The sequence below is a fragment of the Passer domesticus genome, chromosome Z (assembly GCF_036417665.1).
Source record: "Passer domesticus isolate bPasDom1 chromosome Z, bPasDom1.hap1, whole genome shotgun sequence".
Classification (NCBI taxonomy): Eukaryota; Metazoa; Chordata; class Aves; order Passeriformes; family Passeridae; genus Passer; species Passer domesticus.
In genome coordinates, this window is record NC_087512.1 from 50,382,571 (window position 1) to 50,402,390 (window position 19,820).

Below are 19,820 nucleotides of genomic sequence, written 5' to 3' on the forward strand. Positions count from 1 at the left end.
GGACAGGAGATTGCTATGGGTTTCTGTGAGAAGGGGAGTAGCACAGGCATACCAGTGCCTGCAGACTGTGGCAGAGGGGAGGATCTGCTGTGACAGAAGGTGCACGGGAGACTGGAGACGAGGCTTTTCTTTCTTGTCTAAGACACTAAATTTACTGAATGTTTTCATAAAGAATACCATCACTGCTTTACTTTTTTACCCCAATACTTACTAGTCCTGATAAAATTCAATTATTTCCATGCATTCCGTTTCTCAGTGGTTTAATTAAAAGCACAGAGAAACTCAGGTATTTCAGAAATGAGCTTGAAATAAGCTATTACTTTAGAACAAAACCAACACATTTTTCTTGCTAAGGGAGGACAGGAGTTTCCAAAACTTCCCTGTGAAACTAATGCAGATTGTTTGAAGTATCCATTTCCTGCCAGGTGCAGAGGGACAACAACTTGGGCAGACTGCATACAAGGCTCATTTCAATAAAGGTGATACAAGAGAGAGTGGGGATGGACAGAGGGGCTTTGTAGCTCTGCTGGGGCTGTTCAGTTCAGGTTGCTGTTCACAGCTGTGAAAGGAACTCTTGCTGCTGTAGATGCAGACAAGTCCTGGTTGTGATGAAGAAGCATTTGTACCCCAAAATCTACCAGCAGGTTACTACACCATTCTTCAGCCAACTTGCTGCCAGAACTTATAATCCTGGGAGCAACTTCCGGGGAAAGGGGGGTGGGTTCTACTCTCATCCCTTCTAACAGCACTTACACCATGGCAGGAACTCTCAGCAGCCCAGGCACCCCTTGGAAAGGCAGGATGCCATGTTCCTTCTCACTTTTCAGGATTCTTTATCATTTACAAGGCTTTACTCTTATATTCTGAATGTTTTCACCAATATAATGAATAGTGTAAGAGCCTTTGATGAACTTTCACTTTGCATCTGGTATTTCCTGCAGGGAGGGGATGGAGGAAGGCAGGAGATTCCACGCTTAAGGGAAGGGACACCCATGAGACAAACCTCTGACAGGTGCACCTTCCATGCAAATTAAGTTTACATGGAAAACACTACACCCCAGGAAGAAATGCCACAAATCAACAACTTCCCATTCTGATTTTAGAAGCAGACTTCAAATGCAGTCTCCAGCCACAGGGAGCACTGAGACTCCAAGCCACACAACATTCCTGCCAAAATTTCAAACAGCCATGACAAAATGGTTGCAGAAATAATGCAGCATCCTGGCCCTCCTGCTGTGTCAGGAATAACCTACTGGGAATACAGCCAAAAGGACAAAAGTTGATATAGCTGAGCATATTTTGAAAGGAGAGGAAGGAAGAAATTAAGTGTCTCTAAAGCTTGTGAGAAATCTTTCCAAGAACTGGACAAAAGATGGGAGAACAGACACACAGTGCCAGAGGCAGGAGAACCAGAAAAATAAACCAAACAACAACTTTAATAAGAATTTGTACATAACAAGGTTAATCTTTGTGGTAAAGCTGTAGCAAAGGAACCACTAAAAGTCCTTTTCTGAGAAGGATGACAGCAATGCCTCAGCCTAGGAGACTGTGAGCACATCAACCAGGGCTAATCAATGGAATGCTATTTTCTAAGGGTCTCCAAGATCTCTCCTTTCTCCTCTTCTGGATATTTAGCTGTGTTTGTTCAGGGCTAGGGAGGATTGTTTCCTAGTGCACCAGCCCTCAGGGGTTCTTGCCTGGGCTCAGGAAGATATACAGGTACCTAAGGAGCTGCTCCATTGAGTCTACATATTAATTTCCTTGGCGGGACTTAATTAGCATCCAAAGCAGAGCCCTTAAATGAAGCTCTCACTAATCTCTGCTACAGCTCAGCTTCCATCCCACCAAAGCAGCACTTCAACTGCACGTTCCCACCTTGGCAGTGTGAAAGTGAGGGATGGGAAATTTCCTCTCAGGCACAAAGAACACTCAAAAACTGAGGGCAAGACCAAAGGGACAGGGCCAAGAAAGGAAGCAAGGTCCAGAGTGTGTTTCTTCTGAGACCCCGAAGGCACCTCCCAGGAGACACTGCAGCTCTGGCAGCAGAAGCTGAGAGGGAGGGAGGGAGGCTGGCTCAGCACCAGCAGGGGCTCTGAGAGGCCTCAGCCGATGTAGATCCTGTGGAAGTCGTTGGCCCCGAAGGCCGCGTTGCACTTGGGACACTTGCGCTGCCGGGTGTCGTAGCGCGTCTTCACACACTCGAAGCAGAAGACGTGGAAGCACTTGGTGAGCACCGCGTCCTTCTTGCGCATGTTGCAGCAGGGGCACGTCAGGCGGGCCTGCAACACACACACACAGAGCTGTGAGGGGCCCTGCAGCCCAGCTGCTGTGCTCAGAGATGTCTCAACATGAAGGTCCTTCAATTTCTCAGAAGCACAGTGTGCTTTCTTCAGTACAGGTAACAGATGTCAGATACTGGAAGTGTGCCTACACACCTTCTGACTAAAGTAAAAAGGGAAGCCGAGGGACACAGATACTCACCTTGTAATCCTTGATTTCCTCCATCAGGATCTCATCACAGTTGGGAACCATGTCAGGCTTCTTTGTGGTCTCCAGCTTCCTGCGCAACCTAGAAATATCTTCCTACATAAAAACAAGAGACCAAGTGAAGGAGCAGTACATTCTCTGTCAGCTTCTTCAGGGACCAAAGAGAATGTGCACCTGGCTAAGTCATGCCACCGTAGTTTCATTCCCTATAATCCAAGAGACAACATGATCATCTGATGACACAAGTATTGTCAGTTATCAGGGGACAAAATCTGAAAGAGCAAAGACCTGATGAAGCCAAAATCAAAGTGAAACTGGACACCAAAAGCAGTTCAGCTGAAACCCTCTGCAAGCTCAATGTACAAGAAGGACACCAAAGGACACAGATCTGAAGGATTGTGCACAGGATATTTATACCTCAGCCCTTTTGAAGTTGAACATCTCTTTCTCTCTAGTTACTCTGTTTTCCACAATCTCCTCCTGAAAATCATGTAACTTCTTCTGAGCCAGTTCTAGCTGGGCCTTCAGATCATCTGCAAGCTGGGCTGCATTCATGGCCTGAGAAAGAAAGTATACAAGGACCTCAGAAAAACAGCTCTAGTGGTTTCTAGTCCCTTGTTATTACCTTACTATCAACAAATTCTAATAATTTGGCTTCTAGATTCCTTTGGGCAGAGCCAAACCTTGGCACACCTGCAAAGCACATCACTTAGAAAAACACTAATGGTCATCCAAATCTCTTCTTAAAGTATTTTCAGCCTTCTAGCTTCCACATTTCCTCTATTAAAGTGTTCAGAGGCAGTTCTGTAGCTGAACTAGACAGAACTGCAAGATACCTATTTCTAGCAATCTTCTCTCTTTACCATTCTGTAAACGTTCTTTACCTTCTCTCTTTACTGTTCTCTTCTGACTTTATAATCAAATGCCCTTGAATACCACAAATTGTCATATTAAGCACAGGTGACTCTGTTGAATTCTCCCCAGCTCCTCTTCACAGTGATATTCCCGCTTTCCTTTCTGCCTGTTTTAATGTACTTTCTGCATTTCTACTAAACTATAACAAAAAAGGCAGTATAAGTCTTAGTCTTATTTTACTGGTAACACACCTTCTATACTGATCTTAGGCATTTTTTAAGTGTTTGCGTTCCCCAGCTATATTTCCTTTTGCATTCATCTAGCTGCTGTCTCTTTCTTTACCACAAGTTACACAGCAAAACATATGACCTGCTTCTCCTTATCAAAGCAAAACATCAGTCTCCAGTACTTGAATCATAATTCTCTCCAGGACTCCTCAGCCTTCTGACACACTCATTCAAAACCAGGGAATACCAGGCTCTGTAATGCCAGTGAGAGCTCAGAGCCTCCCACAAGGCAGCAGCTCCACCCCACAACCCAAGAGGAAACAAAGGCATCACTCACCTTGCGTTTGTTCATCTCCAGAGCCTGTGTTCGCAGACCCAGCTCCTTCTCTCCTGTTCCAATGCTGTTCTGCAGTAAGTGTTCCTTCTCCTCCAGCTTACGTACAACCTGCAGCTGGGCATCCACCTTGGAAAGGGAGACAGAGGGGACAGAAGGAATGAATGCATGCTCTGTGGTTCTTCAGAGCTGTCATTCAAGCTGCAGGGGTAAAACTACTCCTGCTTCCCCATCACCAGGGAGCACAACTTCAGCTTGTCTTTTTCTCCCTGAACAGCCGTGCCTGTATCCAGAGAGCTGTACCCAGAACTCTCTGGTCAACACTTTAAAAATTAGCAGTGAAATATTTGCAACAAAGATGTCTTAATTTTTGGACAGTGGCTTAAAGACTTGCTGTAAGGCAGTCAACAGTTCCAGTGGTACCAAGGATGACAGGATACAGAGCCGCAGAACAGCCTGGATTGGAAGGGACCTTAAAGATCACCTAGTCTCAGCCTCCCTGGAATAACTTCCACTAGGGCACGTTTCTCAAAGCCCCATCCAAGCCTGGCCTTGAACACTTCCAGGGATGGGGCATTCACAACTTCTTTGGGCAACCTCCAGCAGTGCCTCACCACCCTCCGAATGAAGAATTTCATTCTAACATCTAATACAAGCCTGCCCTCTTCCAGTTTAAAACCACTGCCTCTTGTCCTGTAATTGTATGCTCATATAAAAAGTTCCTCTCCCTCATTTTTCTAAGCCCTCTTCAGGTACTGGAATGCTGCAGTGAAGTCTCCCCCTTGAGTCTTCTCTGTGCTGAACAGGCCCAGCTCTCTCAGCCTGTTCTTGTAGCAGAGGTGCCCATTTCTTCTCATCATCTTTATAGGTTCCTCTGGACTCCCTCCAAGAGGTCCATGTGTCTTTCCTGTGCTGAGGACCCCAGAGCTGGATGCAGCACTGCAGCTGGAGTCTCACAAGGGCAGGGCAGAAGGGCAGAACCCCCTCCCTCAGCCTGCTGCCCAGGATGCAGCTGCTTTGGATGCAGCCCAGGATGCAGCTGGCTTTCAGGGCTCCCAGTGTGCCCTGCTGGGTCAGGTCCAGCCTCTCATCCACCAGAATCCACAAGTCCTTCTCTGCTCAGTGACTTCCTCTCCCAGCTTGTGCCCATGTCTGAGGTAGTTCATGGTTTCCAACTCCTCCTGCTTGTTACCAATATATACAGCTATAGGTAAATATACAGGCAGAAGTACTATTCCAACAGGAAAAGGACTTCCCACTTTTCCTCACCCATCTGCTCTCCTCAGCACTGAACCTGTAGGACATTGTAATGCTCATACAGCAGCCTCAGTTTCCTACAATGACAGGCCCCTTTAAAGCCTGATGCATTCCTTGGCTGGTGAGAGGAACACTCCATCCTGGACTGATTCTGGTGAGGACAGCTAATTCTCTTCAGAGCAGCTCACATGCAGCTATGTTTTGCATTTTGGAGAAGAAGTAACACAGCACTCTTTTAGCTGCTGCTGAGCAGTACTTACACAGCACCAAGACCTTCTGTGTCTCATGCTGCCCACCAGCAGGTGGGCCAAGGGTGCCCAGGAAGCTGGGATGCCACACAGCCAGGCCAGCTGATCCAGCTGGCCCAAGGGGTGTTCCACACCCTACAATGCTGTGCTCAGCAATAACAGCTGGTGGAAAGGAGGCAGTAGGAGCATGTTCAGAGCTGCAGCATTTATCGAATAACAATAAGGCCTGATGAAGCCCTGCCTTCCTGGAGATGACCAAACCCCTGCCTGACCCAGGAAGTAACCAATTAATTAATTTATTGTTTCACTTGTATGGACATCTTTGCTTAACTGTTAAACTCCCTTTATTCAGCTCACTTGTTTTCTCACTATGTCCCTTCTGGTTCTTTCCCCTTTCCCTCAGTAGGGGAGAGAGCAAACTCTCTGTCCCACTTGTGTGCAGCTACCTAAAGAGATAACCCACACCTCCATCTTCTCCAGCAGCTCTCTTGTCCTCTCTCCTTTTTCCCTATTTACCTGTGTTTTCAGTGTCAAAACTTGGTCTGCTAGCTCCTCCTTTTCCTCTTTCAGCAGCTTATGGATCTGGTTGGACTTGATACGTTCTGACATCAGCTTGAAGTTGGCATCATCCTTCTCCCGCAGCTGCTGCATCAGGCGGATGTTCTGCTCTTGCATGTCTTCAAAGGCTTGGCCTGTGACATCCATCTCCGACAGCAGGGCCTCCTCCTCCTGCAAAAGAATCACAGGCTCTGGCCAAACTGTGCCCTGGACCCCCTATAGTGAGCCTGAACATCTTATTCAGAGACACCAAACCTAGTGAAGATGACGGAAGGTTCTTGGTGTCAGGGAACACCATTATTCCAGCAAGCAGAAAAATGTATTCCTACAAGTCTGCACCACAGCAGAAATACTCTGAATTTGAAGGTGCAGAGAAACGATGATCACCTGTCACTTGTCTGGCAGAATCAGGTTTGACACAGTCATTGCCAGAGCTAGGCAGACACCAACACCCAATTCCCAGCAGCTGAACACCTGTCAGATACATCAGACCAAAAATTCTACATGTGGGCAGCTTGGCAGCCTCCAACAACAGGCTGCCAAGCTCCTTAAACTCACTTTGGCCACTTCAGCATTAACAAGGTAGAGCAGTTCTGTTCTACAATAACAAGAATCCAAATTCTGAGAAAGTACATGTCAATTGGCTTGCCTCTACCCTGCTGAAGTCATCCTAAGTATCGCTGTATAGTCTAACTCTTTATCCCAGGTATGTGTGCTGCACAGAGGAAGTGCTGCCTACAGGTGAGACTGCTTGTGAAGAAGGCAAGAGGGGCTTGGAACCACAGGGGTCCCAAAGAGAGGGACATGCTGGAACTTAAGGGATCTACAAATGGGTCTGTGCTTATGAACCTAGAGATTGTTTTTTGTGTGTGCCTGCACTAGCAACTAGTCCCTGTTTATCTCCAGACTATTCCAATCTCTAAGCTGAGAAGACAAACAATCCTCAGTTCTGAGGAGAGAAACAACACAGTTCTGCTCCAGAGTATCTGAAAAGAAGTTTAAGTAAGACACTAAAAAGAAAAGAGGAAGAGAAATTAGGAATACCTCAGCTTTTGCCTTCTTCTCAGCTGCCATCAGCTGCACTTTGTCCCTCTGTTCTTTGGGGGCAGAGCAGTACATATCCAGCAATAGTTTCATCTCCTTCTGGCTCTCCTGGGCCTTCCTGGAGAAAGGGAGACAGACCACAGTGAGAACACAGCAGCAAAGCCATACTGTTACACAGCCAGCACCACAGCCTGGCAATATTCTCTCATCTCCCACAGGATATGGGGTCATCCTTGGGTCATCTTATCCTGGTAACACAAAACAGCGGCTGAATACAGGCTGGAAAAGAAACATGTTCAGGCATAAGGGTTGAAATGCAAGAAGTGGGCTGGAGATGAAAAAGGTACCCTAACAATAAGCTACAAACTATCTACCTCTGCTTTGGGTCATCCAGAAGTGGGAACACTGTTGTGTCCTCTGTTAATAACCTGCTGCTGTGAACTTATATGCTATTGTTATGACAGCAACAAATCAACATTACTTGACCCACACCATGAAGTATCTGCTTTGGTAATTCATGCTTTAGGATATTGTAGGAAAAACACTTCTACACACTTTCTATTGTAGGAAAAACACTTCTCCATCACAATCAGACACAGAGGGCATCAAGAAATTCTCTTGGCTCCAAACTCCAGTGATGCTGATCCTGTAAAAGCAAGAACACCCCAGGCTTGGGCACTGCTCCCACAGGAAAGGGAGAAACAACAACTCTTACTTGAGCTCAGCCTTCAGCTGCTTGATCACTTCAGCCTCCTTCTTTCGTCCATCTTCATGCTTCCCTTTCTCCTTCTCTTTGGACTCTCTCCTTCTCTGATTCCTTCTGCTTCTGCTTTTCCCGCTCTCGTTCCTTTTCCTTCTCTTTCTCTTTTTCTCGTTCTCTCTCCTTCTCCTTTTCCTTCTCTCGCTCCCTCTCCCTTTCCCGTCTCTCCCGCTCCCGTTCCTCTTCATCTCGCCTGGCCTTCATCTCATTAACATCTTCAGAAGGAGCCTTGGGAACAGTCACTTGGGCAGAAGGATCATCAGGCTCCTGCTTGATCTCTGCAGGTTCCTCCTTTGTGTCTTCAGTGCTGGACTGGGACTGGAGGAGAGCACTGCCACTGCGAGAGCGGATCTGGTGTGGAACAGCAAGAGAGATGACCAAGAAAAAAAAGATTTAAGTTCTTAGCTAGGAGTCTTCCTTAACCCTTTCTCCCTTGTCTTCCCAGATCCATGCTTCCATGCCCCCTTTTCATGGAGCACTACACAGCTACAAAGGAAGAGCCTTCATTTGGTCAAAGGACAGCAGAGTGCAGAGCTCCACAGAAAATTTCACTGCATCCTGCACAGTGTATCAGAAAGGTTGATATTGCTGGCAAGGTGACAGCATTCCCCCTTCTCCTAAGCACCTTCCCCTCTTTTCTGGCACTTCCTGCTGCGTTACCTTGCTCAGGTCAGACTGGGCCTCTCTCAGTTTGCGCTTGTATCTCAGCACCTCTCCCTTCAGCTGGTGGTTATGATTCTGGAGGCTGCTGATGAGGTGGCGCATCTCCCGATTAATGGGGCCTGCAAAAACAGAAACACCTCTGCAACAAACCACACTTCTGTCAACCTTCTTGAGGACTCTCATGGAGATGGAGAACAAGCTAAGTGACAATGACAAAGAACAAAGTAAGAGTATCACCATTCTGCCACATAACAGAGCAGCACAAAACACTTGCAGAAAAAAAGTCATGCTAGTTTTACATGCAATCATAAGTCCTTGCAAATTTACAATCCTTAAGTTCCCACTCAACATTCTTTCTATACCCAGGATCCTAAGAGAAATGTGTCATGTTACTTAAAAAAATAGGATTTAAATGCTACTTCAGAATTTTATTTTTAATTTAGAATTTTATTATTAATTTATTTCTTCTGATGAAATTTAAGAATTACTGCTTTGATATCTAGATTGTCCTTACACACTTGGAAATCAATCCTCCTGCCCCAAGTAATTTTTAATAATGCAAAATACCCTGTCATAAACCAAATTGTTAGCAAACTGTATCTATTATGCAGCATCTAGGAAGAAGTCAGATAACAGGAAACCCAGTAAAACAGATGAAGAGCTTTGTTTTTTTAGATGAAGTGGCCTGCCAGAACAAGTATTTAAGAGTAACAAAGAATCAACCCAAGTGTTCTAGTGCACTCTAGCCCCTAATGGGCATTGGTGGGTAGTGGTGTTTGTTTGTAGGCACAGCAGAACAGCACCATACCTGCTTGCTCATTGGCAGCAAGTGTCTGTTCAAACTCTATCCTCAACATCTCATATTCTTTGCGAACTTGTGCCAGGGTGTCCTCCAGCTGAATCACCTCAGTGCGCAGCTTCTTGTGAAGGCTGACCTCATCCCTCTGAGGAACAAAAAGGAAACAGAACTTGGTGCTTTGAACCTGGAGTATCTCTCACCTCATCAGTATCAAGTACCACAAGAGCCTGAATTAGTGCCAGAAACATCAATTTCCTGAGCATTTGCAGAAGCACACAGACCCAGCAGTGCTGGCTGGTGGCACGACAGAGCTCCCAGGCTGAGGGAGCAGAGTGTTACCTCAATCAGCTCCACCTGGCGCTGGTGCGTGGCGCGGGTGCCGTGGAGCAGTGTGCGGGCCTCGTCAAGGTGTGCCTTCAGCTGGAGACTCTCGTTATACAAAACAGAAAACTGGGACTGCATGCAGCGATATTCTGGGGTCTCCTTCACAGCCTCTTCCACTGCCCGTCGCAGCTCCACCTGGTTGGGACACAAGAAAGTGCCACAAAACCAAAAATTATCCCCTTGCCTTTGCATTTGGTTTCTGTCTCTCAAGACAGAACAGTGAATCAAGCTGCCACAAGCAGACACAAAAGGAGAACTTGAAGAGCATTGCTGTGAAGCAGGTCCAAGTGATATGCTTCAGTACCAATGTTAAGAAGAGTCTGTGTGCCCTGCATGCACTAGGCTGCTTCTCTTGCACAACCACATGACGGAAGTTTTTGACTCTCGGGTCCTGAAATAGTTTCTCTCAAAGATATGAATTTGGAAAACATAATAAATTGTAAACACCAAGATCAATAAAGGTGGACACATGGAAAAGTATGAGAGAACAGAGAAAATGCACATGCAAGTAGGCATTATGTTAGCTTTCTACCAGTAAGACATGACTGACAGAAAGAGAAATTTAAGAAAAAACCCAGAGATACAGAACTGAATTCTCCTTATAAAGACAGTTACCAAATGACTGTGACTAGCAGCAAAGAAACAGACACATACATACCTGCATTCAGCTTAAAAGTAATCAGGGGGGAAAAAAGTTGTAAGCTAAAAACCACTTCTCTCTAAACAAACTCGTGGATAAAAAGAATTCAGAGGTGCCTCAAGACAGTTCCCAGCATCAGATCTCTGAGTTTAGGTTATCGAGACAGACATTTCTTATAAACTGGCACTGACCCCTAAAATAAAATTTGGATTATTCTCCCTACGATACACTCATCTACCACAGAGCCACAGCTCTCTTGTTACCACTTTTAAAACATCACAAACTCATAAGCTGTTTCCTATCTATCCATCCCCCGCAGTGGGAAAGACATGTTCATTGACTCTTTCAAGAGCCTCTCTCCCTACACAAGTTTCCCTGATTGTTTCTGATCTCTGGTTTCCACTTGCACAGGGCACGGGGAAGGTGGAGGAGGGATCACTGATTGCAAGGAGGTGATAACAGTTTTTACCAGACATAGTTAAAATGGATTCAAAGATCAGAACGGGACAGGGACAGGAAACCATTACAATTTCCAACGGTGGCCACAGGGTGTCACCAACGCCCGAGCTGCAAGTGGAGCCACGGACTCGCTGAATTGTACCTGGAGCAAAGCATAACACGGCTAAAGAGCAGGCTCAAAACAGACACTGCCAATGAGGTTTTCTGCAGACACAGCACTGCAGAGCTGAGGGCAGTCCATCCCACAGAACACCTTCATCCTCACACAGCTACAGGTGTCTCACCTTGAGCTTTTCATTCTGTGTTGTTACTTCCTCAAGATCCTGACGTAGTTCCTCCAATTCATTAAGGCGATTCCCAGCAAGCTCTTTATTCTCTTCCAGCTCTGCATTCATCTCCGCAGACTGTTGGGACAAACTGCTTGTAAATCCTACTGTTAATGTGTCTCCTGAGAGTGCTTATGACCTATCTGTTCATGCACTAAGAGTAGTTACAGACTGAGCAGTCAGGTAACTTGACCAAGTGCGACAGAGTCTAAATCCACCATGTGTTTCTTAAGTAGAAAACTCATACACAGACAAAATGGCTTGTCCAGAGTCACCCAGCTTTGTGGCACAGGATCTAAAAATTATCTAAAATATATCTAAATTCTGTTCAAATTGTGGCCCTTTTCTCACTGACTGTGTTCTTCCCCTTGATCACAACCAAGCTCCTGACCTCACCTTGCGGGCATTAATGGTGATTGTTCCCCCATAGAGGCTGCTCCCAGCTCCATACACTTTGGAATTTACCTGCAAAAAATGCAAGAAATTTCCTGAAGACGCAGTGAAATGCTGACAAAAGTGATGCAGCAGGTACAAGACCAAAGAAGGAACACTGCAGGTTCTCAGCTCTCCCAGCAAAGTCCCAGAGAGGATGTCACACACCCATCCAACACCACCCTCATTCCCAGATTTCCTGGCTTACTCGCTCCAGGACGTCGGCCAGGTGGCGGTTGAGCCTCTGCTCTCTCTTGCGGATCTTGTCAATGTCCCACTGAAGGTCATCAATCATGGTCTCCAGGACAGACACCCGGGATTCTGCTGTCTCCACCCTCTCTTGCAGCTTGGAGAACTGCAATCAAAAGAGTGCTTCAGCCAGCACATTGCATAGAGCCAACTTTTCCTGGTGCTGCTCAGGAGTCATTTTTCTCTTATTCATCGTGTGCTTTTCACCTTTTGCTGTGGTGACAGACTATTCCATGAACTTTATTAAAATTCAGTCCTGAATTTTATACTAGCCAAATCCCAAGACAGCAAGAAAAATAAGACAAAACTGAAAGTGGAGAAAGAGCAGGGAGCTGGTGATATCTGGCAGAATACAGAGGCAGCCACCTCCGCTAATTCAAAGGCTTTTTTGGATTTTAATCTTTTCAATCCCTATGCCCATCTACTCTACAGAGCACCTAAGTGCTCAGAGGCCTAACGCTAAGCAAGACCAGCATTAACACAGTTTTTAGATGAACTGAAATCTCTCAAACAATTGCTGGCACTAATGTGAATCCTTTAACAACCAAGAACATCTTGTAATTAATATCATTACACTGTCAAAAAACCAGAGAAACCAAGGAACTGAGAATGACAGGCATGTCACCTCAACAGTTCCAGGTGTCTACACAGCCACCTCAGCATTACCTGCTCCCAGTTTCTCTGCTCTCCCCTTTCCTTTAAAAGTTAAATCTATTCAGCTCACAGACTTGCTTATATCCTTTCCTTCAGTCATGTAACAAGCAAATCAACCTGATTTATACGGAAAATCTATTTACAGCTCTCCACAACAACAACCCTTTTTGGAACTTTCAAACCATGCTCCTCCTGTGCCCCTCCAAGGAAATGAGCTGCCTTCCAATTTATGGGAACCATAAATTATGCTAAGCAGGACCCTAAAGCAGATTTCTTTCTCTCTCCTTTGTATGCTTCTCCTGAAGAACATCAGCCAGCTCCTGCAGCCGTTCATTCTTAAATGACAGATAGGAATTAAGCTCCACTACTGCTTGTTCCATCAGTGAAATATCTGAAAGGTGCACAAAGAACAGGAAATTAATAGAAATCAATGAACACTGATTTTAGTTCCTGAACAGCAAAGAGAGAAATAAGAAAACAGAAAAGGAGATTTCTGGGTCTAAAGTCAGTTTAATTTACCTCTCCCATGGGTGCTTCCTGAGGGCCTGATCACCATCCACAGAGAGCTCTGACCTGCACTCCATAAGCAAAAGGCTCTGCAGTTTAACAATGCTGCCCATTTCTGACCTGGGGGCCACCCCCTCACACCACAGATCACTTCAGCTGTGTCTGTGCCAGCAACCCAGAGCATAACCTTGGAACCCAGGGACACCAGAATGCTGCCCAAATTCATATGTAAACCTGCTGCAACAGGTGGCCCAGGATGACACACCAGACCAAGACACCGTGACACCATGTGAAACCACAGCACCGGGGTGACAGGTGAAACCAGAGCACTTTAGGACAGGCTCACATGGCACCAGCATCACAACTACTACAGTTGATGACTGCCAGCCAAGGACATCAACACTTCCCTACACCAATGCCAGACTTGGTCACAGCACACAGAAGGCACACCAAGCATAAGCTGATATTCCACCCAAAGTTTCTTCCAAAATATTAAAAATCTAACCATCAGTTCGTAATGCTTATTTCACTTCTTCACTTGTAGTAAGTGAAACCTTTTATGTGGTGGCTGAGGACAGCTGGCTGAGAAGGTTCAACTGTTCTCTGACTTCTCAGGCACACAAACACAGTGCTGGCAGAAACAAGCTGCTTCTTAGCCCAACATGGTGGGCAGAACCCTCAGCATTCAAATACAGAGGTAGATACGATAGAGAGATAGAACTTCTGGCACATGGTCCTTTAGAAGAGGTTTTGATAACAAGAGTTTGGAAAGCCAAACAAATTCATTTTGGAAAATAAATGCACGTGAGAAGGACTAGACCTTAATGTCTACAATGCAGGATCAGGTCTAAGATGAGGGCAGATCAGCATTCCTGAATACCTGCCACCTTGGTCATACCTCCACTATTCAGCTTGTGAGACAGCACATCCACCTTCTCCTGCAGCTTGTCATACATTGTCACAATCTGGGCAACAGCACGGCGGGAGGACTCCACGCGTTCCTGCAGCTGAGATTCTATCTCCTCACTGGTACTGCTGGCTAGAGTGGCCAGAAAGGAGAATGCTGGCTCCAGTCTTTCCCCTGGGAACATAAAGAGACGAAAAAAAGTAAGTGTGCTCTAGAAGGTAGCATATCACTGCTCTTTACAATCACAAAAAAAGTCTCTGCCAAGCATTGTCCACAGCTGAAATCCACCTTTCCCACCGTGCCCAAACAGTTGCCTCACCTCGTTCCCTCTCATCTTTGCGCTCCTGATTACTGTCAGAGTCTGGTTCAGGTTCTGGCACCACCAGTGCTTTTCTTTCAGACAAAAGGTCTCCAAGACCTTGGTCCAGGTCAAAGCGTTTAAGGATGATGCGGATATTTTCATCAAACTGAATGACGGAACAGGCAAGGCAAGAGAAGATAAAGAATGGATGTGAACAAAAGGGGTGCGGTGGTGCAGGGGAGACAAGAAAACAGTGCATATGAAGCAGCAAAAGCTGTTACCAACCTGATTCCAGTAGCGGTTGATGATCAGCAGAGAGGCATCGTCGGTGGCCTGCCGACGCTCCAGCTTCTCAATGTGCTCCCGCAGCTCATCTTCGATGGCCTGGCGCTGGTCGAGCATCTCCGCCAGCTTCCGGTTCTTGGTCTGCAGGGCCCGGATGTCCAGCTCCTCCTGGGCACAGCACATGGCACACAGGCCAGGTTACAGAAGGGCTCATCCTGACCCAGAGACATTTCTGCCTCCAGATTAAAAAAAACAAAAGGTGGACTGGGGGTAGGCAAGGAAGACATACCGTTGAAGAAACACCACCAAGTTTAATGGTCTCGACAGTGGTGCCTGAATCTTCAACCCCTGCCTTCTTCTCTGGAGGTGCAGAAGGACCAGGCTCTCCAGCCATCCGTTTATTGCCAATCCCAGACATGGTGGCTGAAGTGTATAGATTCCCACCTTCTCCAACCTCTTCCTGAACATTAAATGTAGCAGGCCCAGGCCCTTGGCGGTCAGAGGCCTAAAGCTAGGAAATGCCAAGTCAGCATGACTGGACCCTAGCAGCCCCTCTCTGACTCCTTCGGACCCTGCTTATCTTTCTGTAAGCCCATAGGTCACTTTCCCCTGACCCTTACTATTGGGCAGTTTTCAAAACCCCTGTAGGGTATCAAAACCCCTGATTCTGCCTGATTCAGCAGAAGAGCTGTCACTGGGAACCTTCGCGTAACTCCCGAAGAATAAAGAATCCTGTGGAACCCCCCACGGCCTTCTCCTCTCTCCCCCTGCATCTGCTGCTGCGGCACCTAGCAAGCTACGAGCTGAAATCACTAAGAGCTGATAATCACTAAGAGCTGAAAATCACTATAGCTTGCTTAGGTGGCCTGAGCTCCCGCTGAGTTATCCCGGCTCCAGCAACCCACTGGGCACAGCCCGGTAGGGAGCTGCCGTGATAATTAAAGAACATTATTAAAAAAACACCAAATGCACATCCATGAGGTCAATTTGATTTGGGGTTTTTAATGAGCTGACCCATCAGAGTAACAAAATGCTCAAAACAGCAAAGATCATGGGACCAGAAGGATTTTGAAAAATATTTGTTGGGAGGAATGGATTAAAAGTGGAAGACTGGTAAGGAGGACTGTAAAGCACTCAAGTGACCTCGCAGCTGGAAATAACCCTTGACAAGGCAGGGATCCTCTGGCACTAGCTGAGTTTAAGGGTGACAACTTCTCTAATACTGCGCCTCTGCCCAGGTGCTGCTTTGGGGCCCCACAAGGAGCAAGGTAACAGAAACAAATCTACTCATTGTGCTCTGACTGGGAGTTTGTGCCAGCCTGTGCTGACTCACACATTCTGGTCCAACATCAGCAGTAAGACAGCAGCAGGATCTGCACTGTAAGCAAAAAGTTCATGAGGAAAATATCCACTGCTCTGTAACATTAAAATAGAAGCACTGTACCGTATCACCCTCTTTGCAAAAAAATCTTCATCCAGGTTCACTCTCTGCTTTTCTGCATTAACAGAAATGAACCAGGTTAGACTTGGGCAAACAACTGAGACCGTGTATATGTGCACCAGTTCACTGCACAACAACAAACTGTTCCTATCGAATCTACACACAAAACCAGCCAAAGCTGAGGGCAGCAACATCCTGGAAATAAATGAGCCATGTACATAGAGAGCTCAGAAATCCTATGGAACTGAAAAGCAACTCGGAGCCAAGGCTTGTAAAGACCCATTCCAAGAGTTTTGCTGTGTACCAGGAGAGATGCAAACATGTTTGAAGAGAACCTATCCCTAACTCAAAGCAGTCTGAAAAGCTCTGGACTAATAGAGAATCACAGAACAGCTGGGGCTGCAAGGGAGGACTGGACATCACCTGCCCTGTGCTCCTGCATGAAGCAGGCTCAGTCAAAGCAGGTTGCCAAGGGCCCTGTCCAGGCAGCCTGAGCATCTCCAGGCACAGAAACTCAGCCACGGCTCTGGGCAGCCTCTCTAGTGCTTGATCATCCTCAACATTAAAACAGGATTTTCTCGTGTCTGAACAGTATTTCCTGTAGTTCCCTAAAATATTATTGAGCAAAGCTACAAGAATCTCCTCAAAGACTTTGCAAAATGAATGAGCAGCTGGAGATGAAAAATGGAACCAATCAGATCTTCACTAGATGTGAGCTGCATTCTTCTCCCACAGCCACTGAGGCTGTGTCAGACTGAAGAAACCAGAAGTGAATAAATTGCAGACCATACAAGTAAAACCTGACTTCCATTTAAGCCTATTATGGCATTTACAGTCAAACTAGGGGTTAGAAACTGAACCTTCCAGTTCTTATCTGCTTTAATTGAGCAGTTCTACTGAAAGCAACAAGGCTATTGCCATTTGAACATGAAGCTGGTACATTCCTTTGCCAAATCTCAGCATTTCACAAGCATCTCAGCTTGGCATTGCCCTTCATCATATGCAAAATAGTGTAAAGTTTATTTCTAAGTGAGTTATTGGAACAGCACATATGGGGATCCTATGAGGTATCTTTTACAGAAACTTTAAATTACACTTCAAATTAAAAAAGACAACTTTCACCAAATAATTTTCCTTCTCTTAGCAGCAGCACTGACTTCAGCTGGAATTCTAAACGCAAGTTAGCTTGGTAGTAGAATATTTACAGATTTCAGGTATGTACATGGGTTTTACAGTGTTTGGAAAACTGGGAGGAGTGAGGTTCATTAACCTGCAGGGAAAAACATTCCCTCTGGAGTCCTCAATTACTCACTTGTTGGAGGCGGTGAATTTGCCTAAAGGTGCTGCGGCTGTCTTTTTCACCAGAGGAATTGGAGATAATTAAAGGTAGTGGGGCACAAGAAAGAGAGGAGAACTGTTTAACAAAGGGCAGTAAACTGCGGATGCTAGGAGCTTTGACCCTGCAGCTGTTGGGAGGGCTCCATGGGAGTCACTGGGACTTTCAAGGATTGTCAGAGACAATCTTCTTCAAGATGTTGAACTGCCTTGTTTTAGCAAAATGAGCTAATGAGGGGTGCCCAGCTAAAGTTAATAGCCAGACAACAAAGGAGATTGCAAGGCAGGGAAATGATCTTGGGCCCTATGTCCTTACCTGGGGTGTTGGGTGTATTTTACTGTGATGCCCTGGACATGAGGGCTTGGATATCCTCTGGAAGAGGTATGCTGGCTGGCAGGGAGGCCAGAGGAATTTCTAGCAGCTTCAGCAACTATTTGATCAGTGTGAGAAACAAGGCTCACTCTTTAAAATTTTTAAATAATTATATAATAAGGGATAAAGCAAAAGTAACAGCAATGGGTGCATAGCCAGTTGCACACAGTTAACTGTAACAACTCTTCTTATATACTTTTTCATTGCATTAGTCAAATGCATATTTATGACAATTACAATATGCATTAGTCAAATGCATATTTATGACAATTACATATATTCAAACATTCCTTTGAGTTTACATGTTCCAGGAATTCTTTATCTTTGTTCAACCCCTGACCTCATCTTCCTAGAGTACATGCCACAATGCATATGTGATTTTCAGAGTCTTGTATTTTATTTCCTCACTAGGCCCCCTGGTCTGTGGTTAGAGTTATTGACAGCTGAAGGGTCAGTGGTAGATTCCTCCTTTCTTTTTCAGTGTTACTTGCCTGGCTCTTTTCAAATTTATCATACAGACATTCTAGCCATTTTCACAAATACTTCCAATCAACATTAGCTATTTCACTACTTGTCAGTTAGTTACAAAAATAAAGATATTAGTTATTATTTCACAGCTGTAATTACTTCTGTCATTAGCCTTGGCAAGAATAAGAGCCAAAGCCGAGGGAATACTCAGTTATTTCCCTTTGAATTGCTTGGGATTCTTACCTTGTTCATTTTCAACGTAGCAGGGAGAAGATGTATATTTAAACCAGTATGTGACCAGGATACGGTGTCTTGTGAAATCTCTTTGACAGGAAGCCCAGTTAGCACAGCCGCTGCCTTTGGACTTTGCTGTTCATAACACCCATCTGGGATTGCAGAGAAAGCAGCCAGGAGAGCTGAACATGGATGGACCCACCACACTTGAGACATGGTCTCAAAAGCCCTGGAGAATTGGACTTCTCAGCTGGAAGAAAAGGATGGAAGACCTCAGATATCAGTAGCCATGGACAAAGACTTCTACTGATTAATGGGTAATTAATATGAACTGTTATTATCTTCTTTTTTCTCTGTATTTACTTGCCATGCCTGGTGCAGGGACCAGACATGGAAATGTCGGCAGGGGGTGTTTCAAATGCTCCATGTTGTGAAAAAGGGTTAATAATAACTAGGGTTTGTAAAGACAAACTGAGAAATAAGAAGAGGAGGAACTGAGAGGAAGGACGTGTGCTAATGTCTTACAAATAATTGAATGGGTGATAGCATCTTTGAAATTACATTAATGTCTCTACTGACTTTGGGCAGCAGGTTTGCCGCAGAGCTCAGACAGTTTGGCTCCTGAGAGACAAGCCTGAACTTCAGAACTTTAGGGTAGAACAGGAGGTTCAAGGGGAGATATGGGGTAGGCGGTTCAGGAAGGCTGTACCTCAGCCAAAGGGGAAAGGCAGAGGGCAACATGCAGCCAAAAGTTTAGCATGAAAGGAGGCTGGGCCCTCCGAAACCCTGAGAGAGAAAACCCCACGGGCATGTGCCCCGGTGGACTCTCTCCTTTTATTTGAATAAAGGGGACAGACTCCTTTGTCTCCTTTTTGGACATAAACCCTAGTGTTTGTGGATTTTCCTGACACCAGGAAAGCATGGAGTTTCCCCCACTGCAGATATCCCAAACCCACCTGGATGTGTTCCTGTCACCTGCTCCAGGTGACTCTGCCTTGGCAGGGGAGCTGCACAGGGTGATCTCAACCCGACCGGTTCTTAATAAATTCTGTGATTCAATTTCCCACACACACCAGCTGCTCCCACACCTCCTCCACTCTCCCACATCCCGCGGGGGTCCTGCTCCTGTCCCCGGCATCTTCCCACAGCACCAGCCAGACGCCCCGCGGGCCCGTCCCTCCCTCCGCGGTTGTGCGCTGCCTCCAGCCCCCAGTGACCCCTCCGTCCTTCACACAGCCACCTCCCAGCTCTCCCTGGCCCCAGGCCGCCCCACAGACCGACTATCACCCTGTCTGGCCACCCTTTTGCCCCATCCATCAGGTGGGCGCTGCCTTGCCCTCACCTGATGCTAGTGCCAGCAATCACACCAAAGATGGTGGCATGGGTGGAGCCGCCTCCACCCACACGTGGCCCCGGCGGAGCGGCTGCCTCCCTGCCACCCCCAGATGGAGCCGTGTCCCAGCCAGACGGGACCCGTTGGAGGGTGTGTCGGAGATGGTGAATGTGGACAACACGTTCTGTGCCTGCCATGGTGTGGCAGCAGGGCCAGGGCAGTGATTGTCCCCCTGCATCCGGCACTGGGGAGACCACACC

At 46.3% G+C, this 19,820-nt stretch overlaps 1 protein-coding gene across 1 annotated transcript; it reads right to left on the reverse strand.

Moving 5' to 3' along the window:
- Window positions 1-1,407: 1,407 nt before the first annotated feature.
- LOC135289780 (E3 ubiquitin-protein ligase BRE1A-like) lies at window positions 1,408-19,686 on the reverse strand. Its single transcript, XM_064403613.1, is given in 20 exon segments — window positions 1,408-2,279; window positions 2,482-2,583; window positions 2,905-3,045; window positions 3,907-4,032; window positions 5,925-6,137; window positions 7,011-7,128; window positions 7,726-7,815; window positions 7,817-8,121; window positions 8,431-8,552; window positions 9,242-9,377; window positions 9,572-9,751; window positions 11,000-11,119; window positions 11,438-11,506; window positions 11,682-11,842; window positions 12,648-12,767; window positions 13,782-13,964; window positions 14,110-14,257; window positions 14,377-14,544; window positions 14,666-18,477; window positions 19,570-19,686. Coding segments are annotated over 19 exon segments (2,808 nt in total). The 5' UTR covers window positions 14,795-18,477; window positions 19,570-19,686; the 3' UTR covers window positions 1,408-2,102.
- Between the last annotated feature and the right edge of the window lie 134 nt (window positions 19,687-19,820).